General features: G+C 47.3%; 1 protein-coding gene across 1 annotated transcript in view; it reads right to left on the minus strand.

Annotated features, from left to right (window-relative positions):
• znf385c (zinc finger protein 385C) overlaps positions 1-12,557 on the minus strand; it is an 81,010-nt gene extending 68,453 nt beyond the window's left edge. The window contains exon 1 of the mRNA XM_029625349.2: positions 12,236-12,557. Coding sequence (XP_029481209.1) covers positions 12,236-12,245 — 10 coding nt within the window. The 5' untranslated portion in view covers positions 12,246-12,557. The remainder of the gene's footprint in view (positions 1-12,235) is intronic.
• Positions 12,558-23,244: the final 10,687 nt, after the last annotated feature.

A 23,244-nucleotide genomic window follows, 5' to 3' on the forward strand; every position in this document is an offset into this window, starting at 1 on the left:
TGGCGTACGACGTCGTCAGAATACTAACCACCGGCCCTGGGATTCATCATTACGCACACCTGGCACTCATCATTACGCACACCTGTGAATCATTACGATTCACACCTGGACTCCATTACCGTCATAATTTCCTCCCCTTTATGTCCCTCTCCCATATCTGGTATTTTTCTTGTGTATCTGCGTTATGCCTCATGTTAATGTTGTGTTCTTGGTGTTTTATTAAACGTTGCACCTGCTTCCGACTCACCACCCCATCATTACACAATACCAACTCAAAATATGGAAGCAGCAGGACAACCGGACTCCTCCCAGATGATCGATGGACAAGGTGACCTTCGTCGTCAACACCGTGATCAGCTGGCTCAACTGGGGACGGCCACGGAAGACATTCTCCGCAGTCTACCATGTCCCAACAGCGGAGGACGTCTGCTCCTGGTCCTCCTCCTCCCCTCTGGCGTACGACGTCGTCAGAATACTAACCACCGGCCCAACAAGTCAGCACACCAGCCCATTCAGCAACCCGCTCAGGTCAGCAATGCCCATCTATCCCTCCCGGAGAAATATGACGGGACAACGTCTAAATGCTTTGGCTTCCGTCTTCAGTGCTCCCTCTATTTCGCACGTCAGATGGGAGCCCCCACCACCGAGAGGTCTAAGGTTGCCACGGCTACGGCCGTCTGGGAAGGAGGAAGAGCTCGAGTCTTATGAGTGGTTCATGACTCTGTTTAAATGTATTTTCAGTCATCCCGCAGATGGCAGAGAGGGAGGTGAGTGTCTGCTTCAGCTCCAGCAGGGGAATCAGATGGCTGCTGAGTATGCGCTTACCTTCCGGTGTAGCAGCTTCCAGTGGCTGGAATGAGCCGGCGCTCAGCACGTTATTTAGAAGAGGTCTGCATCAAGAGGTCCAGACGGAACAACCTCGCCCGAGGGGCAGCACATTACGATGGCCATCCGTTTGGATAACCTCCTCTGGAAACCTCGGCATTTCCATCACTTCTCTCCCTCCTTTGGCAAGTGAACCAATGGAGGTAGGAGTCCCTCGCCTTCCCGCGGCGGAACGTCGCATATGGATTGAGCTGGGGCTCTGTCCTTACTGTGGCCAGGGAGGGCACAAGCGCCAGCGGTGTCCGTTACTTCAGAATCCGGGATCCACTAGAGCAGAGGGACAGTCACGTGATGTTACATCCCCTAGATCCATCTACTGTATTCCATCTACTGCTCTTCCTGTTAGACTATTTCTAGTACCATCACTCTGGCTGACTGTCCCTCATGCCCTGTGTCTACAGCTTTAGTGGATTCCGGCACCGCAGGGAACTTTATGGATCAAACCCTTGTCTCCTCTAGGATCTGGAACCGTCCCACACATCACCCAACCACTCACCCTCACCGTGGAGCCCAATCACCAGGAAAACATCCCCTTCATCACCAGTGCACCAGTTCACAGGATCATCCTCGGCCTACCTTGGCTTCAGTGCCATAACCCTACCATCTCATGGTCGAGGATGCCAGAAGACCTGATTTCCTGTCCCCTGTGGTTCCACATCGGTTGAGAGTCCTGTGGTTTCCCTCTAGCTCAACATCCCGGAGGAATATCAGGATCGTCCCTGTATCGATTACCGTGGACTCAATGACCACGAAGTATCGGTACCCTCTCCTGCTGGTGCCGTCTGCCATCGAGCAGCTCCGCGGGGCCCGGTTCTTCACCAAACTGGACCTGTGGAGTGCCTACAATCTCATTCGCATCCGGGTGGGGGATGAGTGGAAGACGGCGTTCAGCATGACGTCTGGTCACTATGAGTACTTGGTTATGCCCTTTGGCTTAGCCAATGCTCCGTCAGTGTTCCAGGCATTCGTCAACGAGGTGTTCAGGGACATGCTTGGATGTCAGGTGACTGTGTACATCGATGACATCCTGATCTTCTCAACCAACCTGGAAGATCACATCACTCACGTTCTAGCAGTCCTGGAACGGCTCTTGGCTAACCACCTATTCGTCAAGGCAGTCTCCTTCTTGGGCTACCAAATCAGCCCGCAGGGAGTGAGGATGGAGGACAAGAAGGTAGATGCGGTAAGGTCATGGCCAGTCCCAACCACCAAGGGGTTACAATGGTTTTTGGGATTTGCCAACTTTTACCGCCGCTTCATCAGGAGATTCAGCACCGTAGCCACCACCCTCACTTCGCTCCTCAAGTGTGGGCCTCGTAGGTTGGTTTGGTCTCCAGCAGCCAACGAGGCCTTTCATCTCCTCAAGGGGCGTTTCACCTCCACCCCCTTGCTAAATCACCCAGATCCCATGCTGCCTTTTGTGATTGAGGTAGACGCATCAGAGGTGGGTGTCGGGGCAGTTTTGTCACAAGGACACGGGGATCCACTGAAATGGTATGCTTGTGCTTTTTTCTACAAGAAACTGTCCCCCACAGGAATTACGACGTCGCCGATCGGGGGCTCTTGGCGCTGAAGTTGGCATTAGAGGTGTAGAGACTGGCTGGAGGGTCCCAACGAACCATTCATCATCCTCACCGACCATCGGAACCTTGAGTACATACGGACAGTGAGGAGACTGAATCCATGCCACGCCAGATGGGCCCTCTTCTTCACCAGGTTTTACTTCACGCTGACCTATCGCCTAATCCATCTCTGAGAAATACTGGTGGCCCACCTTGGTGCAGGATATTATGCGGTATGTCAACTCATGTTCCGTTTGTGCTCCCCCTGGAACGCTCCGGCAGGGAAGCTCGGCATTCCGTGCCTCAGCGACCTTGATCCCATCTATCCATTGACTTTGTTACTGATCTTCCCCCTTCTGATGGTTTCACCACCATTCTGGTGGAAGTGGATAGTCTCCAAGTCATGTCAATGAATCACTCTTCCTGTTCTTCCCACTGCTCTCCAGGTTGCTGAGGCACTCTTCCAACAGGTTTTCTGGCATTATGGCCTTACGGAGGACATCGTCTCGGACCGTGCCCCCAATTCACATCCCGAGTATGGAGGACCTTCTTGGAGAAGCTTGGGGTCACGGTTAGCCTCACATCTGGGTATCGGCCTCAGGCTAACGGGCAGGTGGAGAGGATGAATCAGGAGCTGGGGAGGTTCCTGAGGAGTCACTGTCAGGACCGGCAGGGTGAGTGGACACGTTTCCTTCCTTGTGCAGAGTACGCCCAGAACTCCACGTCACTCCTCCACTGGGTTGACCCCCTTCCAGTGTGTTTTGGTTTTCCAGCCGGCCATAGCCCCACGGTTCCTGTGGTAGATGAGTGGTTCCGGAACGTGGAGGAGGTGTGGAACAATGCACACGAGACTCCAGCGCGCCATTGTCAGAAGGAGCAGACAGACCATCACCATAGTGAGACCCCTTTGTTCCATCCTGGGGATCGCGTCTGGCTCTCTACTAGGAACATCCCATTCCACCTGCCCTGCAAGAAACTGAGCCCCTGGTTTGTGGGGCCGTTCAAGGTTCTCCGGAGGCGTAAACATTGAGGGGGGGCCCGGTGTACGCCGTTAGATCCTTACTGGACTCCCAACATAGTGGGGGTCGGCTCCAGTATCTGGTGGACTGGGAGGGGTATGGCCCAGAGGAGCAGTGTTGGGTTCCGGTGGAGGATATTCTGGACCCCAACATCATCCGTGATTTCCACCTTTGCCACCCGGACCGACCCGCTCTTCGTCCTCGTCGGCGTCATACTGTGGCTGAAGACGCACGTCGGGGGGGCTGGGGGGTGGTGTGTACTGTCACATCTGCTCCTCCTCCTCCCCTCCGGCGTCGCCAGAATACTAACCACAATACTATCCACAGTTCCTGAGATTCATCATTACGCACACCTGGCACTCATCATTATATGCACCTGTGAATCATTACGATTCACATCTGGACTCAATTAACTTCCTCATTTCCTCCCCTTTATGTCAATCTCCCATATCTGGTATTTTTCTTGTGTATCGGTGTTATGCCTCATGTTAGTGTTGTGTTCTTGGTTTTGTTTTATTTTATTAAAACGTTTCACTTGCACCTGCTTTTGACTCACCCTCCCATCATTAGTTTGCATGTGTGTCAGAGGATGTTTCCAGGCTAACACATTTGGTTCCTTGTAAGTTATGGGAACATACGTAGTTTTGTTTCCCATTGGTTCTGGGAACGAAGCCATAGGTTTCCTGACTGGTAAAACTGTATTTAAAAAATATATATATTCTGAGAATGGAAGTGAAAATTTGGACTGTTCTGGGAACACAAATGTTAAGTTGAAGGGAGGATTTGAGAATGTTTTCTTGGAGGTTTGTTCATCGTTCTGAGAACAGATATCATAAGTATTATTGAATTACCTTCAAATAACCTAACACAGTTAACCTAAGCTAACTGTTTTGAACTCCAAGCACAAATTAATTTGCTTAGGCATTAATCATGCAAACTCTTTTATTGTAACTCAGTGAGATATGAACCAAAGGAAACAAGCACTCATTAAGATCAGGTGTGTGGGCATGGCCAACACACCTGAACACATTTAACAATAATTTTGTTCATGCTGAGAAGGGAATCTATATGTTTTAAATAATGTTCTTTGAACTTTAATGTTTTGTGGTTTTTATGGAAAGTTTTTGTAATGTTTTGACAACATGACTTTAAATAGAACCATAACGAAACCTGCAGAAAACATTACTGAAGTACTGACATTTTCCCACAACATTTTCTTAATGTCCTCTGAACAGTGAGTGACATGACTTTAAATAGAACCACGAGAACCTGAGAATGTTACGCTGAAGTACAAAACTTTTCCAACAGAATAACGTTTTCGAAATGTTCTCTGAACAATACTTCAAATAAAACCACGAGGAAACACGCAGAAAAAAAGTTATCCTGGAGTACTGAAACTCCCAAATAAGAACTATATGGTTCTCAGAACGTTATGTGCTAGCTGGATATCCTGGCACCATTCCCAGAACATTGTGGAAAGGTTGTATGCAAAATAACCATAGGACAACCATGCTCTCACCAAGCTCTAAGAAACATATGGTTATCAGAACATTATGCGCTAGCTGGGTAGTGTGTGTGTGGGTAGAGGACCAGGGCAAAGCATTTAATTCACTGCAGGTCTAATTAATCCAGTGTGCAGTGGGCTGTTAAATAAATACTCCTGAGATTACAGAGCCAGTACAGGCAGGCTGAGGTGAGCAGCCAAACGGCTAACAAAGCAAACAGATCCACCAGTGGTTGCATCCCAAATGGCACCCTATTCCCTATGTAGTGCACTACTTTTGACCAGGGACCATTAGGCTCTGGCCAAAAGTAGTGCACTATATCGGGAATAGGATGCAATTTGGGACATATCCAGTGTGTCTATGCATACTGGTGGCTACCATCCTTTACACACGCTGCACTCTATTTTGTGAAGTGGACCCTGGAGTATTCCAGATCAGTGTCTGAGAGAGAGCCACATTGTTGTGATGAATGCCCTCCCTGGTTTTGATGGTAAAATCAATTATGTTTGTTGTTTTGCGAGCCACAACCCATTCTTTAAGGGTTAGGGAAGTTAGACTGCCTGGTGTGATGAACGAGAAATGCGCCTTCCTTCTTTCACCTCTTTTTAAATCTCCTTTACCAACTCTCTCTCTCTCTCTCTCTCTCTCTCTCTCTCCTGTCCTTATTTCCCCTCTTCTCTTGGCTTGTGTCTGTTGTTAAGGTCTGTCCTCTCTGTTCCTCCTCTAACTAAAGGTCTCAAAGTCAAGTGGAGGACGAGTCCCCCTCTTCACTTTAAAAGAGCAAGCTGCCTCCAGGAGACAGCAGCTGGCAAGAGGTTGTGCACACACAGACACACACTAAGGCATATAACGGAAACGAAAATGTACATGCCACAGACACACACACACAAGCTGACAACACAAATAAAAGTGTAGCCTATACGCACGACACACACACACACAATAATAGGCTGAGTTGTTTATCATTTTTAGCCTTGGAGAATAAGGGGCTAAAGTGGACTGGCTTTGCTGTTCAGCATCCAGCAGTGTTGTTCCAGGGAACATTTTTTATGTTGTCAGATCCCCTGCTGGGCCCCCCATATGCCTCCCATAAGCCCCCCAGCCCCTAACACACAGTCATCATCACGTCAATTCAGCAGGCAGGCCAATCAAGCCCCCACTGCCACTTCACTGTAATGACTGGACTGTCACTCCCCGCAGTGGACCCGGGCCAGAGAGGCTGACACACACACACACACACACACACACACACACACAAGGGTGTACATACAGATGTCTGACACACTAAACAACACTAAGAAACACTCAATTAGAAGAGAAAATTAGAGCGAGAACATGGCCAGGCTTTAAAGCCCCTGCAGGGCCAGGTAGACACATATCATTAGTTGACTGAACTATACAATCCGTTAAGCCCACCATCATCCCCCCAGATCCATCAAAGCATAGGAAAACATCACCTAGCATGCATCTCTGCTGGGACTAACAAGGTAAGTAACTCTGTGTCATGTTCGGAGGGATGACAGAGACGCAGCCAGGCAGTAGATACAGTACAGAGAGAGAGCAGCACCTGGACCTGGGGGCTCTAACTGGATAAAGGGGGTTGGGAATCAGCTCCTACCCAGCTCACCCCCTGTCCATACACAACCATGAGGCATACAGAGCAGGGCAAGGCCCCTGGGGTGAGGGAGGTAGGATAGCCAGGTTTATGTGTGTGTGTGAGAGAGAGAGATAAAGTGTGTGTGTGGGTGCTTGTGTGTGCCTTGGTTTGTTCTTCTATCCTTGTGGGGACCTAATATCCCCAAATGTCCCAATAAGGATAGTAAATCAAGGAAAATTCTCCCTCGTGGCGACATTTCCCACATCCCCATGAGGACAAAGGCTATTTTAAGCTTGGGGGTTAGGTTTAGGGTTAGGGTTACAATTAGGGTTAGGGTTCGAATTAGGGTTAGGGTAAGACATAGGTTTGGAATTAGGGTTAAGGTTAGGATTATGGTAAGGGTTAGGGAAAATATAATTTGAAAGGAAATGTCCCCAAGAGGATAGAAGAACATAATGTGTGTGTGTGTGTGTGTGTGTGTGTGTGTGTAGGAGGGTTGGGAGATCAGGAGGTGGAATAGCATAGGGGGTGGGGTAGGATGTTTCCTGTATAGTTTGTCTCTCTGTGTGCATAGTGTGCTGGCCCTACAAGGCAGGTGGAGCTGGGTTAAGTCACAAAGAACAGGAGAGCTGCCACTGCCAAGGCAACCATGAGGGATGGAGGAGGAGATGGGAGGTCCAGAAAATCCATCCATCACGCCTGTCTCTGCCTCTGTACCTGTCCAGGAGCAGCAAACTAAATGTCCACGGCTGCCTTACTACACACACACGCACACACACACACACACACACACACACACAGAGACAGTCTCAAAGACATAGACACACAGCCATACATGCCACAAATACCACGTCACATACCCTGTGATGTTAGTATGTGAAGTATGACGATGTGAGAGCTCGGAGAGGGAAGTTGGTGAGAAGTGAACTATGGCATTCAGACAAACTCTTCTTTTTCTTCAGTCCAACAACACAGCCTTTTAATTAGCTCCACTGATTTACACCATGAACACCTGGGGACATCAAACAACCATGCAATTACCCAACGCTACAGACAGACTGGCCTTCCACACTGCCTGCCTGGGAATAGAACAGAATGGCCTCAATACAGCAGAATGGACTGGACTATGGAACACAAGTAGCCCATGCCTGGAAGTGTCCATAGGTCGTATCACTGTCTATAGCCATGATTGTGTAAAGCACAAGGCTTTAAAATGCACTTATGAATGCACTAACTGTAAGTCATTCTGGATAAGAGTGTCTGCTAAATGACTCAAATGTAAATGTAAAATGTGTGTACTGTGGATTACAATAACACTGAAAATGACATGGATTTGTGCGGGGGCACCTCGACACCGGTGCCCCCGCACATTGACTCTGTACCGGTACCCCCTGTATATAGCCCTGTTATTGTTATTTACTGCTGCTCTTGAATGATTTGTTATTCTTATTTCTTACTTTTTTGTTGGTATTTTCTTAAAACTGCATTGTTGGTTAAGGGTTTGTAAGTAAGCATTTATACCTTCCCACCCACCCACCACCCACCCACCCACCCACCCACCCATCCATCCATCCAGAGGGTAACCCTACCCCCCTGTAATTACCCCTAGCCTAGCCCAGGTATGGGCCCCTGTTTACCACAGATTAAGCCTGTCCTTTCAGCTTCCTCCCGTTTCCCTGATCCCACAGATAAGAGCAGCCGAGGAGAAGAAAGGAAAGAGTCTCCTCCCAAAGGCACAGACAGGCAGGGCTATAATCAGGCCTTCTGCAGCCTGGGGGTAAGGTGGGAGAACAGGTAAGGGGTGGAGTGAGGGTCAGTTGTTAGAGGCAAGGTCCCCCCCCACCCCCACCCCTCCAGCCACACAGTGACAGTCAGACCACAGACCTTTCCCCACTCACACAAGACCATGGTGATGTCATTGGACAGTCAGTGTATCCACAAGGAACTGTGTGTGTGTGTGTGTGTGTGTGTGTGTGTGTGTGTGTGTGTGTGTGTGTGTGTGTGTGTGCGCGTGTGTGATCCCGCTGTCCCCCACCAAACTGTGTCTGAAAAGTGACTGCGTTTTTATGCACCACAGTCTGATGGGTGGGGTGATTTCAGTTTATGACTTGACCGATGCTAGTGGTGAGGGTCTAGGTGAGAACAGAACAGTAAAATAGACCTCCTAAATACTCCACCATACATCTCATTGGCAGCTTTGTGCCTCACATGCATCTTTCTCCCCTGTAGGCCTGCCAGGAAGACATTACGAACAGGAATAAAGACCTGGAGAAATGCTAATGGAAACCATTTGCACGACTCATCAGTGTTTTTTACCGAAGTCATTTTAAGAGCTAGCTCTGGGATCTGAGAGCACCCCGCAATCTCAGTTAAAGGCTTATCCATCATCCCTGGAGGGGGCCCTGTGTGTGTGTGTGTGTGTGTGTGTGTGTGTGTGTGTGTGTGTGTGTGTGTGTGTGTGTGTGTGTGTGTGTGTGTGTGTGTGTGTGTGTGTGTGTGTGTGTGTGTCAGTGTGTGTGCGTGTGTGCGTGTCAGTGTGTGTGCGTGTGTCTCTCTCTTGCTCTCTCTCTCTGTCTCTCTCTCTCTCTCTCTCTAAGTTGGAAAGATGGCCTCCATGCCTGATATATGTAGAGACAGATGTCATATAGGACACATCCATTCCAGTAGTGACTCTGGCAGGGGAGTAAAATGGCAGCAGAGCAGTGTTAGGTTAGTGTAGTCTCGGCCCTGCAGTACATCTGTCTGTCCTCTCTCTCACACCCCTCTCAACCACACTACCAATACACAGACTGCCTCGACGTTGTCATGGGTTGCAGGATCACGTATAGAGCAAACGGCAAAGTCCTCCATTTCAGAGTGGACTGATAGGGTCATACATCTTGTTTCAGTTTCTCAGAGGCAACTGTGATGAGATCCAGAGGAGAGCAGTAAGACAACCAGTCAAGGTTGCTGCAAGGTTCCTGTAACCTTGGCCTATCAGGGAAAATAAATAAAAAAGTACTGGTAGAAAATAGGGCTATACTATATAAGCTATCTATTGCACATTCTATTCATATTGTCATCATTATCTCCTTGGTTCCTATGTATAGAGGGCAGGTGGCTCCTATGTATAGAGGGCAGGTGGCTCCTATGTATAGAGGGCAGGTGGTTCCTATGTATAGAGGGCAGGTGGCTCCTATGTATAGAGGGCAGGTGGTTCCTATGTATAGAGGGCAGGTGGCTCCTATGTATAGAGGACAGGTGGTTCCTATGTATAGAGGGCAGGTGGTTCCTATGTATAGAGGGACAGGTGGTTCCTATGTATAGAGGGCAGGTGGCTCCTATGTATAGAGGGCAGGTGGTTCCTATGTATAGAGGGCAGGTGGTTCCTATGTATAGAGGGCAGGTGGTTCCTATGTATAGAGGGCAGGTGGTTCCTATGTATAGGGGCAGGTGGTTCCTATGTATAGAGGACAGGTGGTTCCTATGTATAGAGGACAGGTGGTTCCTATGTATAGAGGGCAGGTGGTTCCTATGTATAGAGGGCAGGTGGTCCTATGTATAGAGGGCAGGTGGCTCCTATGTATAGAGGTGGCTCCTAGGTGGTTCCTATGTATAGAGGGCAGGTGGTTCCTATGTATAGAGGGCAGGTGGCTCCTATGTATAGAGGGCAGGTGGCTCCTATGTATAGAGGGCAGGTGGTTCCTATGTATAGAGGGCAGGTGGTTCCTATGTATAGGTGGTTCCTAGGGGGCAGGTGGCTCCTATGTATAGAGGGCAGGTGGCTCCTATGTATAGAGGGCAGGTGGTTCCTATGTATAGAGGGCAGGTGGTTCCTATGTGGCTCCTATAGAGGGCAGGTGGCTCCTATGTATAGAGGGCAGGTGGCTCCTATGTATAGAGGGGTGGTTCCTATGTAGGTGGCTCCTATGTATAGAGGGCAGGTGGCTCCCTATGTATAGAGGGCAGGTGGCTCCCTATGGTTCCTATGTATAGAGGGCAGGTGGCTCCTATGTATAGTGGTTCCTATGTATAGAGGACAGGTGGCTCCTATGTATAGAGGGCAGGTGGCTCCTATGTATAGAGGGCAGGTGGTATAGAGGGCAGGTGGCTCCTATGTATAGAGGGCAGGTGGCTCCTATGTATAGAGGGCAGGTGGCTCCTATGTATAGAGGGCAGGTGTTCCTATGTTCAGGTGGCTATGTATAGAGGGCAGGTGGGTCCTATGTATAGAGGGCAGGTGGCTCCTATGTATAGAGGGTAGGTGGCTCCTATGTATAGAGGACAGGTGGTTCCTATGTATAGAGGACAGGTGGTTCCTATGTATAGAGGACAGGTGGCTCCTATGTATAGAGGGTAGGTGGCTCCTATGTATAGAGGACAGGTGGTTCCTATGTATAGAGGACAGGTGGTTCCTATGTATAGAGGGCATAATAGGATTTAGTGGTTTTGCTTAATGGTGTGATATAACCCATAATGCAAATTGACCTGTGTGTGTTGATCAATACATTCCTGTTCTAGCCTCTGTCTTTCTCAAAGGAACAATCCTCAATCCTATGCAGACGATCGATAGATATGTACTAAATCTATATCTTAAATTACAAAACGTAAGATGTCCATGAATTACTATTGACAATATAAACGAAATTGATTAACCTATTGCAATAGCCTATACCACAGAAAGTCTATTGTGAACCATGATTCGTCGAGACCCCCCCCCCCATCATTGAAGAAGCAGAATCCCGGAGAGGACCGCGTTATAACAAGGCAATCATTCACTTTCAGATTTCGTTTCTAAGGTCTAACATGAATAATGACGTTATTATAGTTAACCAACAAGGAGCCGCGTGGCTTTTCAAATGCATTAGAGGAGCGGTTTCTGTAAATATTTAATTCAAGTTTTCACAGGTCTGACACCGATAGCCTACGCACCCGTCAAGTTGAGGGAGAGATGAAATCAAGCTCAACATCAAAACAGCAGATACATTCATATTTGTTGAATATAAAGTTTGGCATTCACTGGATTCGTCCTTGAAGATAAATCACATGAGAAATGTTCAAATATAAATATCTCATCATTCCAAAAAAGGGGATTCATTCCTAGCCTAAGATTTTGTCCCAAAAATGACCGGTAGCCTACTTTCGACAGCATGTAATGTCTTATTAAAGAAAACTTACATCTGAACTGTAAATAGAAGGAATACATATTTGCAGGCTTAACGTCACTGATGATCCACAACTCCACGATTTTACGGGATCATTGTGCGTAATCTTCGGGTAGCTGCGGTATCCTACACTTCCAATGGTCTGGCAAGACAAATACTCCACTTGTGTATTTCAGAAGAATAAATAAACAAAGAAATGCCGTAGGCTACAATTACCACCCAACACTGCACATTAATCTGCGTCTGAATGTGACTGTCCCTCATTCATATTTGAGAATTCAACTGCGCACTGGTCTTTCCGCTAGTGCGTACAACTTACAAAGCTATATTTCTATAAAACATTGTCATATTTTATATAAAATTCACATATGTTTAAAAGGGCTAAACCGATAGTGCTTGAGTCATGTGTTCTAGGCGCCCGACCGTGTGCTACACGTCTCCAGAAATGAAAGAATGGACAGCGGACCCTCGAAACCACATCAGGCGCGGTTTCTGAATACAAGGTAAAAAGCTCCAGACGTACCGATCAGCATCGTGCGTCCAGGACCGAATAGACGTCGCTCCAGCTCGGTGTTTCACAGCGCGTAAATATTACGCGATATCCCCAGAAAAGAAGTGCATGCAACGACGCACAAGTATCATATGCTCCGCTCCGGGAGTTTAAACAAACACAACTAAAAGAAGCGACTGCTATATATTCTGTCCTATTTCCAAGTCTCTGTCGCTCTCTCTTTGAAATCCTTTTCTTCCTCGGGGACAAATCCCAACAGATCCCAACTACTGCAACTCAGAAGAATAATACACATGCTCCTCAATTAAACCCCATATTGATCTGCTGCTCTGCGTGGCCCGAAGGAGGCGAGGGAAGTGGAATGGAGAGATGAGGGGTTGCTCCCCCCCCCTCCTCCTCTCTCTCTCGCTCGCTCGCTCTCTATTTCTTGCTCAGCTGGACGACGTTAAACCTGAACGGACAGCGCAGATGGGAAAATAAGCTGGTGTTATTTTAACAGTCCTCATAACGCATATTGTCTCTTAGATAACGGTTCCGTGATAACGGCTACAAGAGTAATGTCACTCTCCCAGATGGAGGGAGGAGCCAGGTCAAGGTGATAATTGATATGCATCAATCACACAATTACAGCCACACCAGACAGCCCATTGAGTGGCTAAACGGTGAAAAATACAATAAGGGAGCACTATTTGGAATAGGTTGACTACTCCACCCCTGCAGTCCAACACTTCATGGGTACCTGGGTTGAACCCTGACCCTTAAATTGACGGACAAAGATGGAGAGATAGAGAGAGGAGGAGAGAGGAAGAGAAAGAGAGAAAGAGCACGAGCACGAGAGTGAGAAAGAGAGATATGGACACACACACACACACACACACGGATAAGTGAGGAGTGATTGTGCTGCCAGCCAGCCAGCAGCAGCTAGTATAAAACTAGACTGACTGACTGACTGTACAAAGAGAGAGAGGCAGCAGAGGACTTTTAAAGCTATTAAAGGTACGCTTTGAGGGAAACTGGCTGCTCTGTGTGTGTGTGTGTGTGTGCGTGCGTGTGTGTGTGTGTGTGTGTGTGTGTGTGTGTGTGTGTAAGGGGGGTATTTCTGTGAGGTTTTAGAAGGAGTGAATGATATGCAATGTGTATGTGTGCTTGTATAAAAAAGAGCATGCCAGTGTGTGTGTGTGTAATACGTGTATGTGTATGTCATTGCAGCAGTGTGTGTGTAATGTGTGTATGTGTATGTCATTGCAGCAGTGTATGTGTAATGTGTGTATGTCATTGCAGCAGTGTGTGTGTAATGTGTGTATGTCACTGCAGCTGTGAGTGTGCCTGATCTGAGTGACAGTTGCTCATATTCATCCGTCGCTTCTCTCTCTCCTTTGTGTCTTTCATCTTTTGCCTTAGCGCAATGTGGTGGAGCCTGCCAGCGCTGAGTGTGTGTGTCTCTCTGTGTGTTCAACTGTACATGGACTGAGTTTGTGTGTTTGTGTGTGACAGAGTGAGCTAGAAACCATGTGTCTGTGTGTTTGTGCGGTGTGAGTGTGTTTAAACTTCATGTGTGTGTGTGTGAGTGTGTGTGTGTGTTCCTCTAAAGGCAGGAGAGGAGAGCAGGCTGAAGAGCCTTGGTGTAGTGCTAAGCTCTACTGGAGCCTGGCCAAAGCACATCTCCCAGAGTGCTATCAGGAACTTAATTACACCATTAAATCGCTCCCTCGCTTTCCCTCTACCCCTTCCTCCATCTCTCCCTCTCTCTGCTCATCTCCCCCCTTCCATCTTTCCTCGTTCTGCTCTCTCTCTCCCCCAATCGGTGTCTCCATCTAATCTCTGACTTCCCTCTCTCTACCTCTATCTTGTTGCTCTCCCCCACTTTTTTCTATCTCCCTCCTTCTCTCTGTACCCTTGCGGTGTTGTGAGGCGGGCAGGCAGACTGGCGCTGAGTTGAAGATGTTATTGGTGTGAACTGAGAGAGGGTGATGGTGAAGTGTGCTAGGAGCAGATAGACTATACAGGATACACACAGAACATCAGAAGCCACAGGAGGAGTTTGGAATCAAGTGCATTTCCTCCACAGACTCTGGTGCTAGAGAAGAGTCTCCTCCGTCCCTCAGCTGCCCAGCAGAGGTTCCAGGGACGAGCACGGCTAGCCAAGGTGTCCTTGAGTGTAGTGTATAAACCACAGTAGCCATGGACCCCCAGTTCTCATGACAGACTGTGGGTGTGAAGGGCAGCTGTACCAGCCGACTAGCCCTGCCAACCACAAGCCAACCACTGTGCCAACCATATAGCCCACACAGGCATGAGAGAGCCAGGGCTAATGAGAGAGGCTAGCTCTCTGTTTTAGATTCCGAAGCCATGACACAGCCCAATGCCCTTCAGCATGATATAGAGAGCATTATGAAATGAACTGCTAGTAAGATCAGTGTCTTCTTCGCAGAGGAGTGCTGTTCAGTCAGAATGTGAGTCAAGGCATATCGACTACTCTACACAAGCAGCCAGAAACAGGCGTCAGATTGTGTAAGACCAACCACTAGACGCGACAACATCCACAACAAGCCTCACCCGGGACAGAGTCGAGTTAGTCTAACCCAGGCACGATGAAACTCCACAGGGCATTATGGTTCTCTGTGACGGCTTAGAGAGGTCACCATGGTGGAGTTGTGTTTGGGCTCCTCTTGACTATGATGGGCAAATGAGTTCCAACCGCGATTGTTTGATATCGGAGGGGGAGTATAGTAGTGATGGTAATGGTGTTGATAATAATACGGCTATATGGGTGTAGCGCGGAGCCCGGCGGAGCCCGGCGGAGCCAGGTATCTATGGTGATGAGGATTGGGCCCTGGAGAGAGGAGAAGGTCAAGCTGTCACATTCCACTCCAGTGAAATTACATCCTCTGTAGCCCTCCACTCCGCTGCTGGGCCGCTGATAACTGGCTGGCCTCAGAGTGTGTGTGCGTGAGTGTGTAGGGTAGAGCAGCACACACGGGACCAGGGACGAGGAGGAGGACGCTGCAGGCGGGCACAGTCGTGGGCGGGCGGGCATTAATTAACATGCAGGATCTGTATGGTGGCATGCTGTCAGAGACAGGGTGGTGTAGTGGGCAGAAGTGGCGGGGGTGGCGGAAGAGGTGGGCACAGTGGGACTGTGCGACAGGGAGGGCAGGAGACACGAGGCGGGAGGGGGAAGATGTCTGGAATACTGAGAAATGTGTCACCTGGGAGATTGAGCTCTGCCATGCATTGAGATAGATAGTAATTCTCTATGACATTTGAACAAGCTCTTACATGACGAACGACTGGAGTCCTTTTAGTGTCAGCCTAATTCAACTAGCAATCAGAGAGAAGAATGCAAGCACACTGTTGCATTTGGATGAAGACATAGTCAAACTTCTAAAGGGTGAAATCCATTTATATCCATTAGCTGCATATGCACAGCTATACACATCAACAAACTGCACCAAACTGCTACAAACACACATGCTGTTAACTGGCAAACACAAACACAGTCTGTTGAGCGAGTCTAAATGGGGAGTTCCTCTTCTGTCTCTCTCCAGCATGCAGACACAGTGATCAATACATGTCTAGGTGTGACTGTCTTTTAATGTTGCCCTTTACTGTCCAATCAGTCCCCGGTAGGAGGGGGGGGGGGGGGGGGGTCACACTGCTGGTTCGATTGGTGTGTGTGTTCTAAACTGCCACAAACGGTTACTTCTCTGGACTGATGGGTGTGTGTGTGTGTTCCTCGTATTCTCTTTGGGTACACGTATTGTTGTGCATCACAAACCCTATTCTACTACAGTATGTGCTGGATTTGTTTTCATTGGGAACATCATTGGACATAACCCAGTGGATATGAAATGTACTGCACATCATCACACTATAGAAGCATAGAACCTACATGATGCTCAGTTTACTCGAAACTATACAGTAAAGTTTTATTCTCACTTTTGACAACTGATAGGGGGATGACTGACAGGCAGAACAACACCAATATGATTCATTAAAGCTGCCTCCTTCTCCCCCTCTTCTTCCTCCTCTCTTCCAAGAGACTAGCGTCAATTATGGGCAGGTCTGCCAGCTCTGCCAACCTGCAGTGGAGTGTTCCCGCCCAGGTGATGACTGACAGCCAATGGAGATGAAAACAGCATGACGAGAAGCGGCTAGCGCTCTCCTCTTTTTTTTTCCTCCCTCGCCATCTCTCTCTCTCTCTTTCTCTCTATCCGTCTCTCTCTCTCGCTATCTGTCTCGCTCTCTCTCTGTCAAACAAACAAATGAATAGGAGAGTACAGAACACCCTCAGAGCGGAACGGACTGACTGGTGTGACTGATGGACGGACAGAGAGAGGGAGGGTCCGGGAGCGAGGGAGATTGCTACTCTAGGGCAGGCTGACAGAGGGGAGAAGGGAGGTGCTGGCAAGGGAGCTGGAGTTTGCAAGTGGCTTAAGGGTTGGTAGGATGCCGATGGAAGTGTCTAGAAAGGTGTTTTGGAGGTGAACAGAGGGTTACATTGTGAACCTGAGGCCACCGTGGAGCTGTGCTACGCTTGTCAAAGGGTTCAAATGGGAAGAAGAGGAGGCAGATCTCAGAGGAGAAATCTCCTGCACCCGAGCCCTATGTTTACCAGTGGGTTGGAGGCACCAGGTGCCCAACAACAGCATCTGCTATCAGATTACTGTTCCTTAGGCCCACTGAGTATCATTGTAATTACTGTATGGGAATAGCAATGATTGTGGCTTTGGAACAAATACCACCACTAAAATGAATACAACTAGTACAGCTGCTACTAAGAATGGCAACAATGATAGAAGAGCATACTAGTCAGTTGTGACTCCCAGTGGAAACAACAGTAAAGCCCCTGAGACTGGAGCAGAGTAGCAGGCCAGGAGGCCAGTTCAGATGAGTCTCAGTCGAGAAGAGTCAGAGGAAGAGAGGAAGCCGTCATCACAGTATGACAGAGGGAGAGGAAGAGAGGGAGGATAGGGAGGGGTGGGGCGATGCTGTACTCTGACACCTGTACCGGACACCCTACAGGGGAGGGGACTCCTCAGAGGTACTGTTTAACATGTATTTCACACTCAGTCACACACACAGAAAGACAGACACAGGGGGAAGAGAGAGAGCGAGGGAGAGAGATGGATTCTCCAACATAAATAAAACATCTGTGTGCATGTTTCATCCCCGGAGCTGGGTTCAACCAGATTAGGAGGAGGGGGAGGGATGAGGAAGAAGAGGAGGAAGATACAGATCTAGGATCTTAATTGGATCATTCTTTTGTTGTTGATCATTTCCCTGCACGGCAGGAAATGCAAACTTGTAGTGTATTCAAGGTTTAAAAAGGCTTCTTACGTTTGTAATTTCCACTTTAAAATGTAAGACGGGATTTGCCCAAACAAAAAAACAAACATATCAACCCCTACAAAAACTGTCCATGAATAATAATTCAAATGTCCTGTTGCTGCAGGATTATTTCCTGTTGTGGCAAACTGGCTCAAATTAAGATCCCACATACAGTAGGGTGAAGGGGAGTGCCACAGATCAGACACGTGAGGTATTCAACAGACTACTCTTCCTCTCTCATGAGGATGACATAGATAAGCAGGAGAGACAGAGGGAGGATCTCTACCAATATTACCATACACAGTACCATCCTGCCTACCTACCTGCCTGCCTGCCTGCCTGGTAGAGGAATTAATTATACAAACTGCACCCAGACTTCTGTTACTAATAGGACTTCATTGTGGCTTGCATACGTTTAATATTACGGCTAGATACCAATCAATACTGTCTCTGTGCAGTGGACTGCTTTCACTATATTGAACTGTGGTTTAGCAGATGAATCGTGCAGAGTTGGTCCAGCAGGAATGGTGTAGAGCTTGAAGATATGGTTCTTGGTATTCTATAGCAAGGCATGCACATACTAGCTAAATGCACATTATGTAGCCAAGCAATGATCTTCAAGTCCTCAGTCACTCTCATTAAAAAGTAAAAATAAACACAACTATTTTCATTGGTTCCCGTCCTTAGATCTGTTAAGTTCATTTCTGCCTCAAATAGAAGCGCAACCATTCAAGTGCGTTGTGTTTGGGAGTAGAGTTGTGTTCTCGTTACTGTAAAACTAATGGGGGGATCCTGTGGAAAGGAAGCGAGGGAAATAGCAGTGTTATAGCAGTGTATGTGTCTACAGAGCGCACGAACACACGCACACACGCACGCACACACACACATATACACACACACACATACACATATATACACACACACACACACACACACACACACACACACACACACACACACACACACACACACACACACACACACACACACACACACACACACACACACACACACACACATTTTCTATAGGTGGAAAAACATACCAGTAAAAACAGATTTATATCAACAGGCCAAAGTGTTCCTGCGTGACACCACACCTGGGTTCAAATACTATTCAAAATCATTTCAAATACTTTATCTGGGATTGATTGAGCTACCCTCGCTTAATGGACCGATATAATGGTCTGAAAACTGTAAACCAAGCCCATCTGCACTCCAGGCAGGCTAGAGCAAACGCTATAAGTATTTGAAAAATGTCACATAGTATTTGAACCGGGGTCTGCATGACACTAATGGAGCCATGTGTCTGAACAGAGAAAGAAAGGGGGGGGGGGATGACAGACGAAAGATGGGAGAAAAAATGAGAAAAAGCAGTAAACGGAGAAGATGGTAAGGGAGAAAGTGTATCAACTCATGTGTAGAAGAGAAAGAGACTGAGGGATATCAAAAGTGAAAGGAGAGAGGGGCAGAGTATGCCAGAAAGTATGCATTGAGGATGGAGCCAGTGGAAACATTAGAGTTTCACTCTAGGTCTGGAAATGTGACAGTCTCTGACACACCTGAAGGTAAGCCTGGAAAATCTGTCAAACGTGAGAGAGGGTGAGGTCAGCCCTGGAAAAAGCCACCACACACACACCTACCTCCTCCCACAGAGGCCCTGTAACAGACCTCACCACAAACCTTTGACCCCTAACCTCTGACCAGCAGCTCTGAAGGAGGGCCGTCAACAGGAGATGCAGCCTACGGTATTTGGAATCTGTCTCTAGAGTAGTCTGGAGACTTGAGCTCTCTCTCTCTCTCTGTGTGTGTGTGTGTGTGTGTGTGTGTGTGTGTGTGTGTGTGTGTGTGTGTGTGTGTGTGTGTGTGTGTGGCTCTGTTAAGAGTGGTAGTAGTGTGGAACAGAAGAACAATGGCACGGCTACAGGGATCTGGTGCCAGACATGCTGGTATACATTTCACTGCCACTCAACCAGAGCAAATATATCAGTAGCTGTGGCGTGTGTTTCATTCTCTCTGTCTCTATGTCTAGCCAGTGAGTGTGTGTGTGTGTCATTGCCGTGCCAGGCAAGGCCATGGTTTCCGCCTCTGTAATCGTGAGGGCACACCGCCTCACTGGCTCCCTTCTCCTCCCTCCCTCTCTCTCCCCCTCTGACCACAGAGGGTCACATGGGTGCTTTGGGCGGCTTCACAGCGCATCATTTCCTGTGGCTGGCTGTCGGCGGTGATCAAGGCGGCGTGGACACCTAATGCTGACGAGCTGAGACAGCTCCCTCCCCTCTGACTGGGGGGCAATCTGCCTGGCCCAAACAGACACACACACACACACACACACATACATACGTAGCAACAGTGTGAGCACCAATGCATAAACAACCCGTGTGTGTGTGCATGCATGCTTGTGTGTGTCTGTATGTGTTTGTGCATGCATGAGAGGGAGAAGGAGAGAGAGATATTGAGAAGGAGAAGGAGAGAGATATATAGAGAGGGAGAATGAGAGAGATATATAGAGAGGGAGAAGGAGAGAGAGATATGGAGAAGGAGAAGGAGAGAGAGATATGGAGAAGGAGAGAGAGATAGAGAGGGAGAAGGAGAGAGAAATATAGAGAAGGAGAGAGATATATAGAGAGGGAGAAGGAGAGAGATATATAGAGAGGGAGAAGGAGAGAGAGATATGGAGAAGGAGAAGGAGAGAGATGTATGGAGAAGGAGAAGGAGAGAGATGTATAGAGAAGGAGAGAGATATAGAGAGGGAGAAGGAGAGAGAGATATGGAGAAGGAGAGAGAGATATAGAGAGGGAGAAGGAGAGAGATATATAGAGAGGGAGAAGGAGAGAGAGATATGGAGAAGGAGAGAGAGATATGGAGAAGGAGAAGGAGAGAGATATATAGAGAAGGAGAGAGAGATATAGAGAGGGAGAAGGAGAGAGAGATATGGAGAAGGAGAAGGAGAGAGATGTATAGAGAAGGAGAGAGATATAGAGAGGGAGAAGGAGAGAGATATGGAGAAGTAGAGAGAGATATAGAGAGGGAGAAGGAGAGAGAAATATAGAGAAGGAGAGAGATATGGAGAAGGAGAGAGATCTATAGAGAGGGAGAAGGAGAGAGAGATATGGAGAAGGAGAGAGATATATAGAGGGAGAAGGAGAGAGAGATATAGAGAGGGAGAAGGAGAGAGAGATATAGAGAGGGAGAAGGAGAGAGAGATATAGAGAGGGATAAGGAGAGAGAGATATGGAGGAGAGAGATCTAGAGAGGGAGAAGGAGGGAGAGAGATATGGAGAAGGAGAGAGAGATATAGAGAGGGAGAAGGAGAGAGAGATATGGAGAAGGAGAAGGAGAGAGAGATATGGAGAAGGAGAGAGAGATATAGAGAAGGAGAGAGAGATATGGAGAGGGAGAAGGAGAGAGAGATATGGTACATAGTCAACGGTAGGCTTCGAGGGGACTCCTATGGTAGGTACACCTATAGCTCATCTCTTGGCAGTAGTACTGTAGACTACTTTATCACTGACCTCAACCCAGAATCTCTCAGAGCGTTCACAGTAAGCCCACTGACACCCCTATCAGACCACAGCAAAATCACAGTCTACTTAAACAGAGCAATACTCAATCATGAGGCATCAAAGCCAAAGGAACTGAGTAACATTAAGAAATGCTATAGATGGAAGGAATGCAGTTTGGAAACCTACCAAAAAACAATTAGGCAACAACAAATTCAATCCCTTTTAGACAATTTCCTGGGTAAAACGTTCCACTGTAATAGTGAAGGTGTAAACCTGGCAGTAGAAAATCTTAACAGTATATTTGACCTCTCAGCTTCCCTATCAAATCTAAAAAATCTCAAATAGAAAACCGAAGAAAATTAACAATAATGACAAATGGTTTGATGAAGAATGCAAAAATCTAAGAAAGAAATTGAGAAACCTGTCCAACCAAAAACATAGAGACCCGGAAAACCTGAGTCTACGCCTTCACTATGGTGAATCACTAAAACAATACAGAAATACACTACGGAAAAAGAAGGAACAGCACGTCAGAAATCAGCTCAATGCAATTGAAGAATCCATAGACTCTAACCACTTCTGGGAAAATTGGAAAACACTAAACAAACAACAACACGAATTATCTATCCAAAATGGAGATGTATGGGTAAACCACTTCTCCAATCTTTTTTGGTTCTATAACAAAGAACAAAGAGCAAAAACATATACATGATCAAATACAGATCTTAGAATCAACTATTAAAGACTACCAGAACCCACTGGATTCTCCAATTACATTGAATGAGTTACAGGACAAAATAAAAACCCTTCAACCCAAAAAGGCCTGTGGTGTCGATGGTATCCTCAATGAAATGATCAAATATACAGACAACAAATTCCAATTGGCTATACTAAAACTCTTTAACATCATACTTAGCTCTGGCATCTTCCCCAATATTTGGAACCAAGGACTGATCACCCCAATCCACAAAAGTGGAGACAAATTTGACCCCAATAACTACCGTGGAATATGTGTCAACAGTAACCTTGGGAAAATCCTCTGCATTATTATTAACAGCAGACTCGTACATTTCCTCAATGAAAACAATGTACTGAGCAAATGTCAAATTGGCTTTTTACCAAATTACCGTACAACAGACCATGTATTCACCCTGCACACCCTAATTGACAACCAAACAAACCAAAACAAAGGCAAAGTCTTCTCATGCTTTGTTGATTTCAAAAAAGCCTTCGACTCAATCTGGCATGAGAGTCTGCTATACAAACTGATGGAAAGTGGTGTTGGGGGTAAAACATACGACATTATAAAATCCATGTACACAAACAACAAGTGTGCGGTTAAAATTGGCAAAAACACACACATTTCTTCACACAGGGTCGTGGGGTTAGACAGGGATGCAGCTTAAGCCCCACCCTCTTCAACATATATATCAACGAATTGGCGCGGGCACTAGAAAAGTCTGCAGCACCCGGCCTCCCCTGCTAGAATCAAGTCAAATGTCTGCTGTTTGCTGATGATCTGGTGCTTCTGTCACCAACCAAGGAGGGCCTACAGCAGCACCTAGATCTTATGCACAGATTCTGTCAGACCTGGGCCCTGACATTAAATCTCAGTAAGACCAAAATAATGGTGTTCCAAAAAGGTCCAGTCACCAGGACCACAAATACAAATTCCATCTAGACACTGTTGCCCTAGAGCACACAAAAACTATACATACCTTGGCCTAAACATCAGCGCCACAGGTAACTTCCACAAAGCTGTGAACGATCTGAGAGACAAGGCAAGAAGGGCATTCTATGCCATCAAAAGAAACATAAATTTCAACATACCAATTAGGATTTGGCTAAAAATACTTGAATCAGTCATAGAGCCCATTGCCCTTTATGGTTGTGAGGTCTGGGGTCCGCTCACCAACCAAGACTTCACAAAATGGGACAAACACCAAATTGAGACTCTGCACGCAGAATTCTGCAAAAATATCCTCCGTGTACAACGTAAAACACCAAATAATGCATGCAGAGCAGAATTAGGCCGATACCCACTAATTATCAAAATCCAGAAAAGAGCCGTTAAATTCTACAACCACCTAAAAGGAAGCGATTCACAAACCTTCCATAACAAAGCCATCACCTACAGAGAGATGAACCTGGAGAAGAGTCCCTAAACAAGCTGGTCCTGGGGCTCTG

Source organism: Oncorhynchus nerka, linkage group LG21 (assembly GCF_034236695.1).
Source record: "Oncorhynchus nerka isolate Pitt River linkage group LG21, Oner_Uvic_2.0, whole genome shotgun sequence".
NCBI classification, from domain to species: domain Eukaryota; kingdom Metazoa; phylum Chordata; class Actinopteri; order Salmoniformes; family Salmonidae; genus Oncorhynchus; species Oncorhynchus nerka.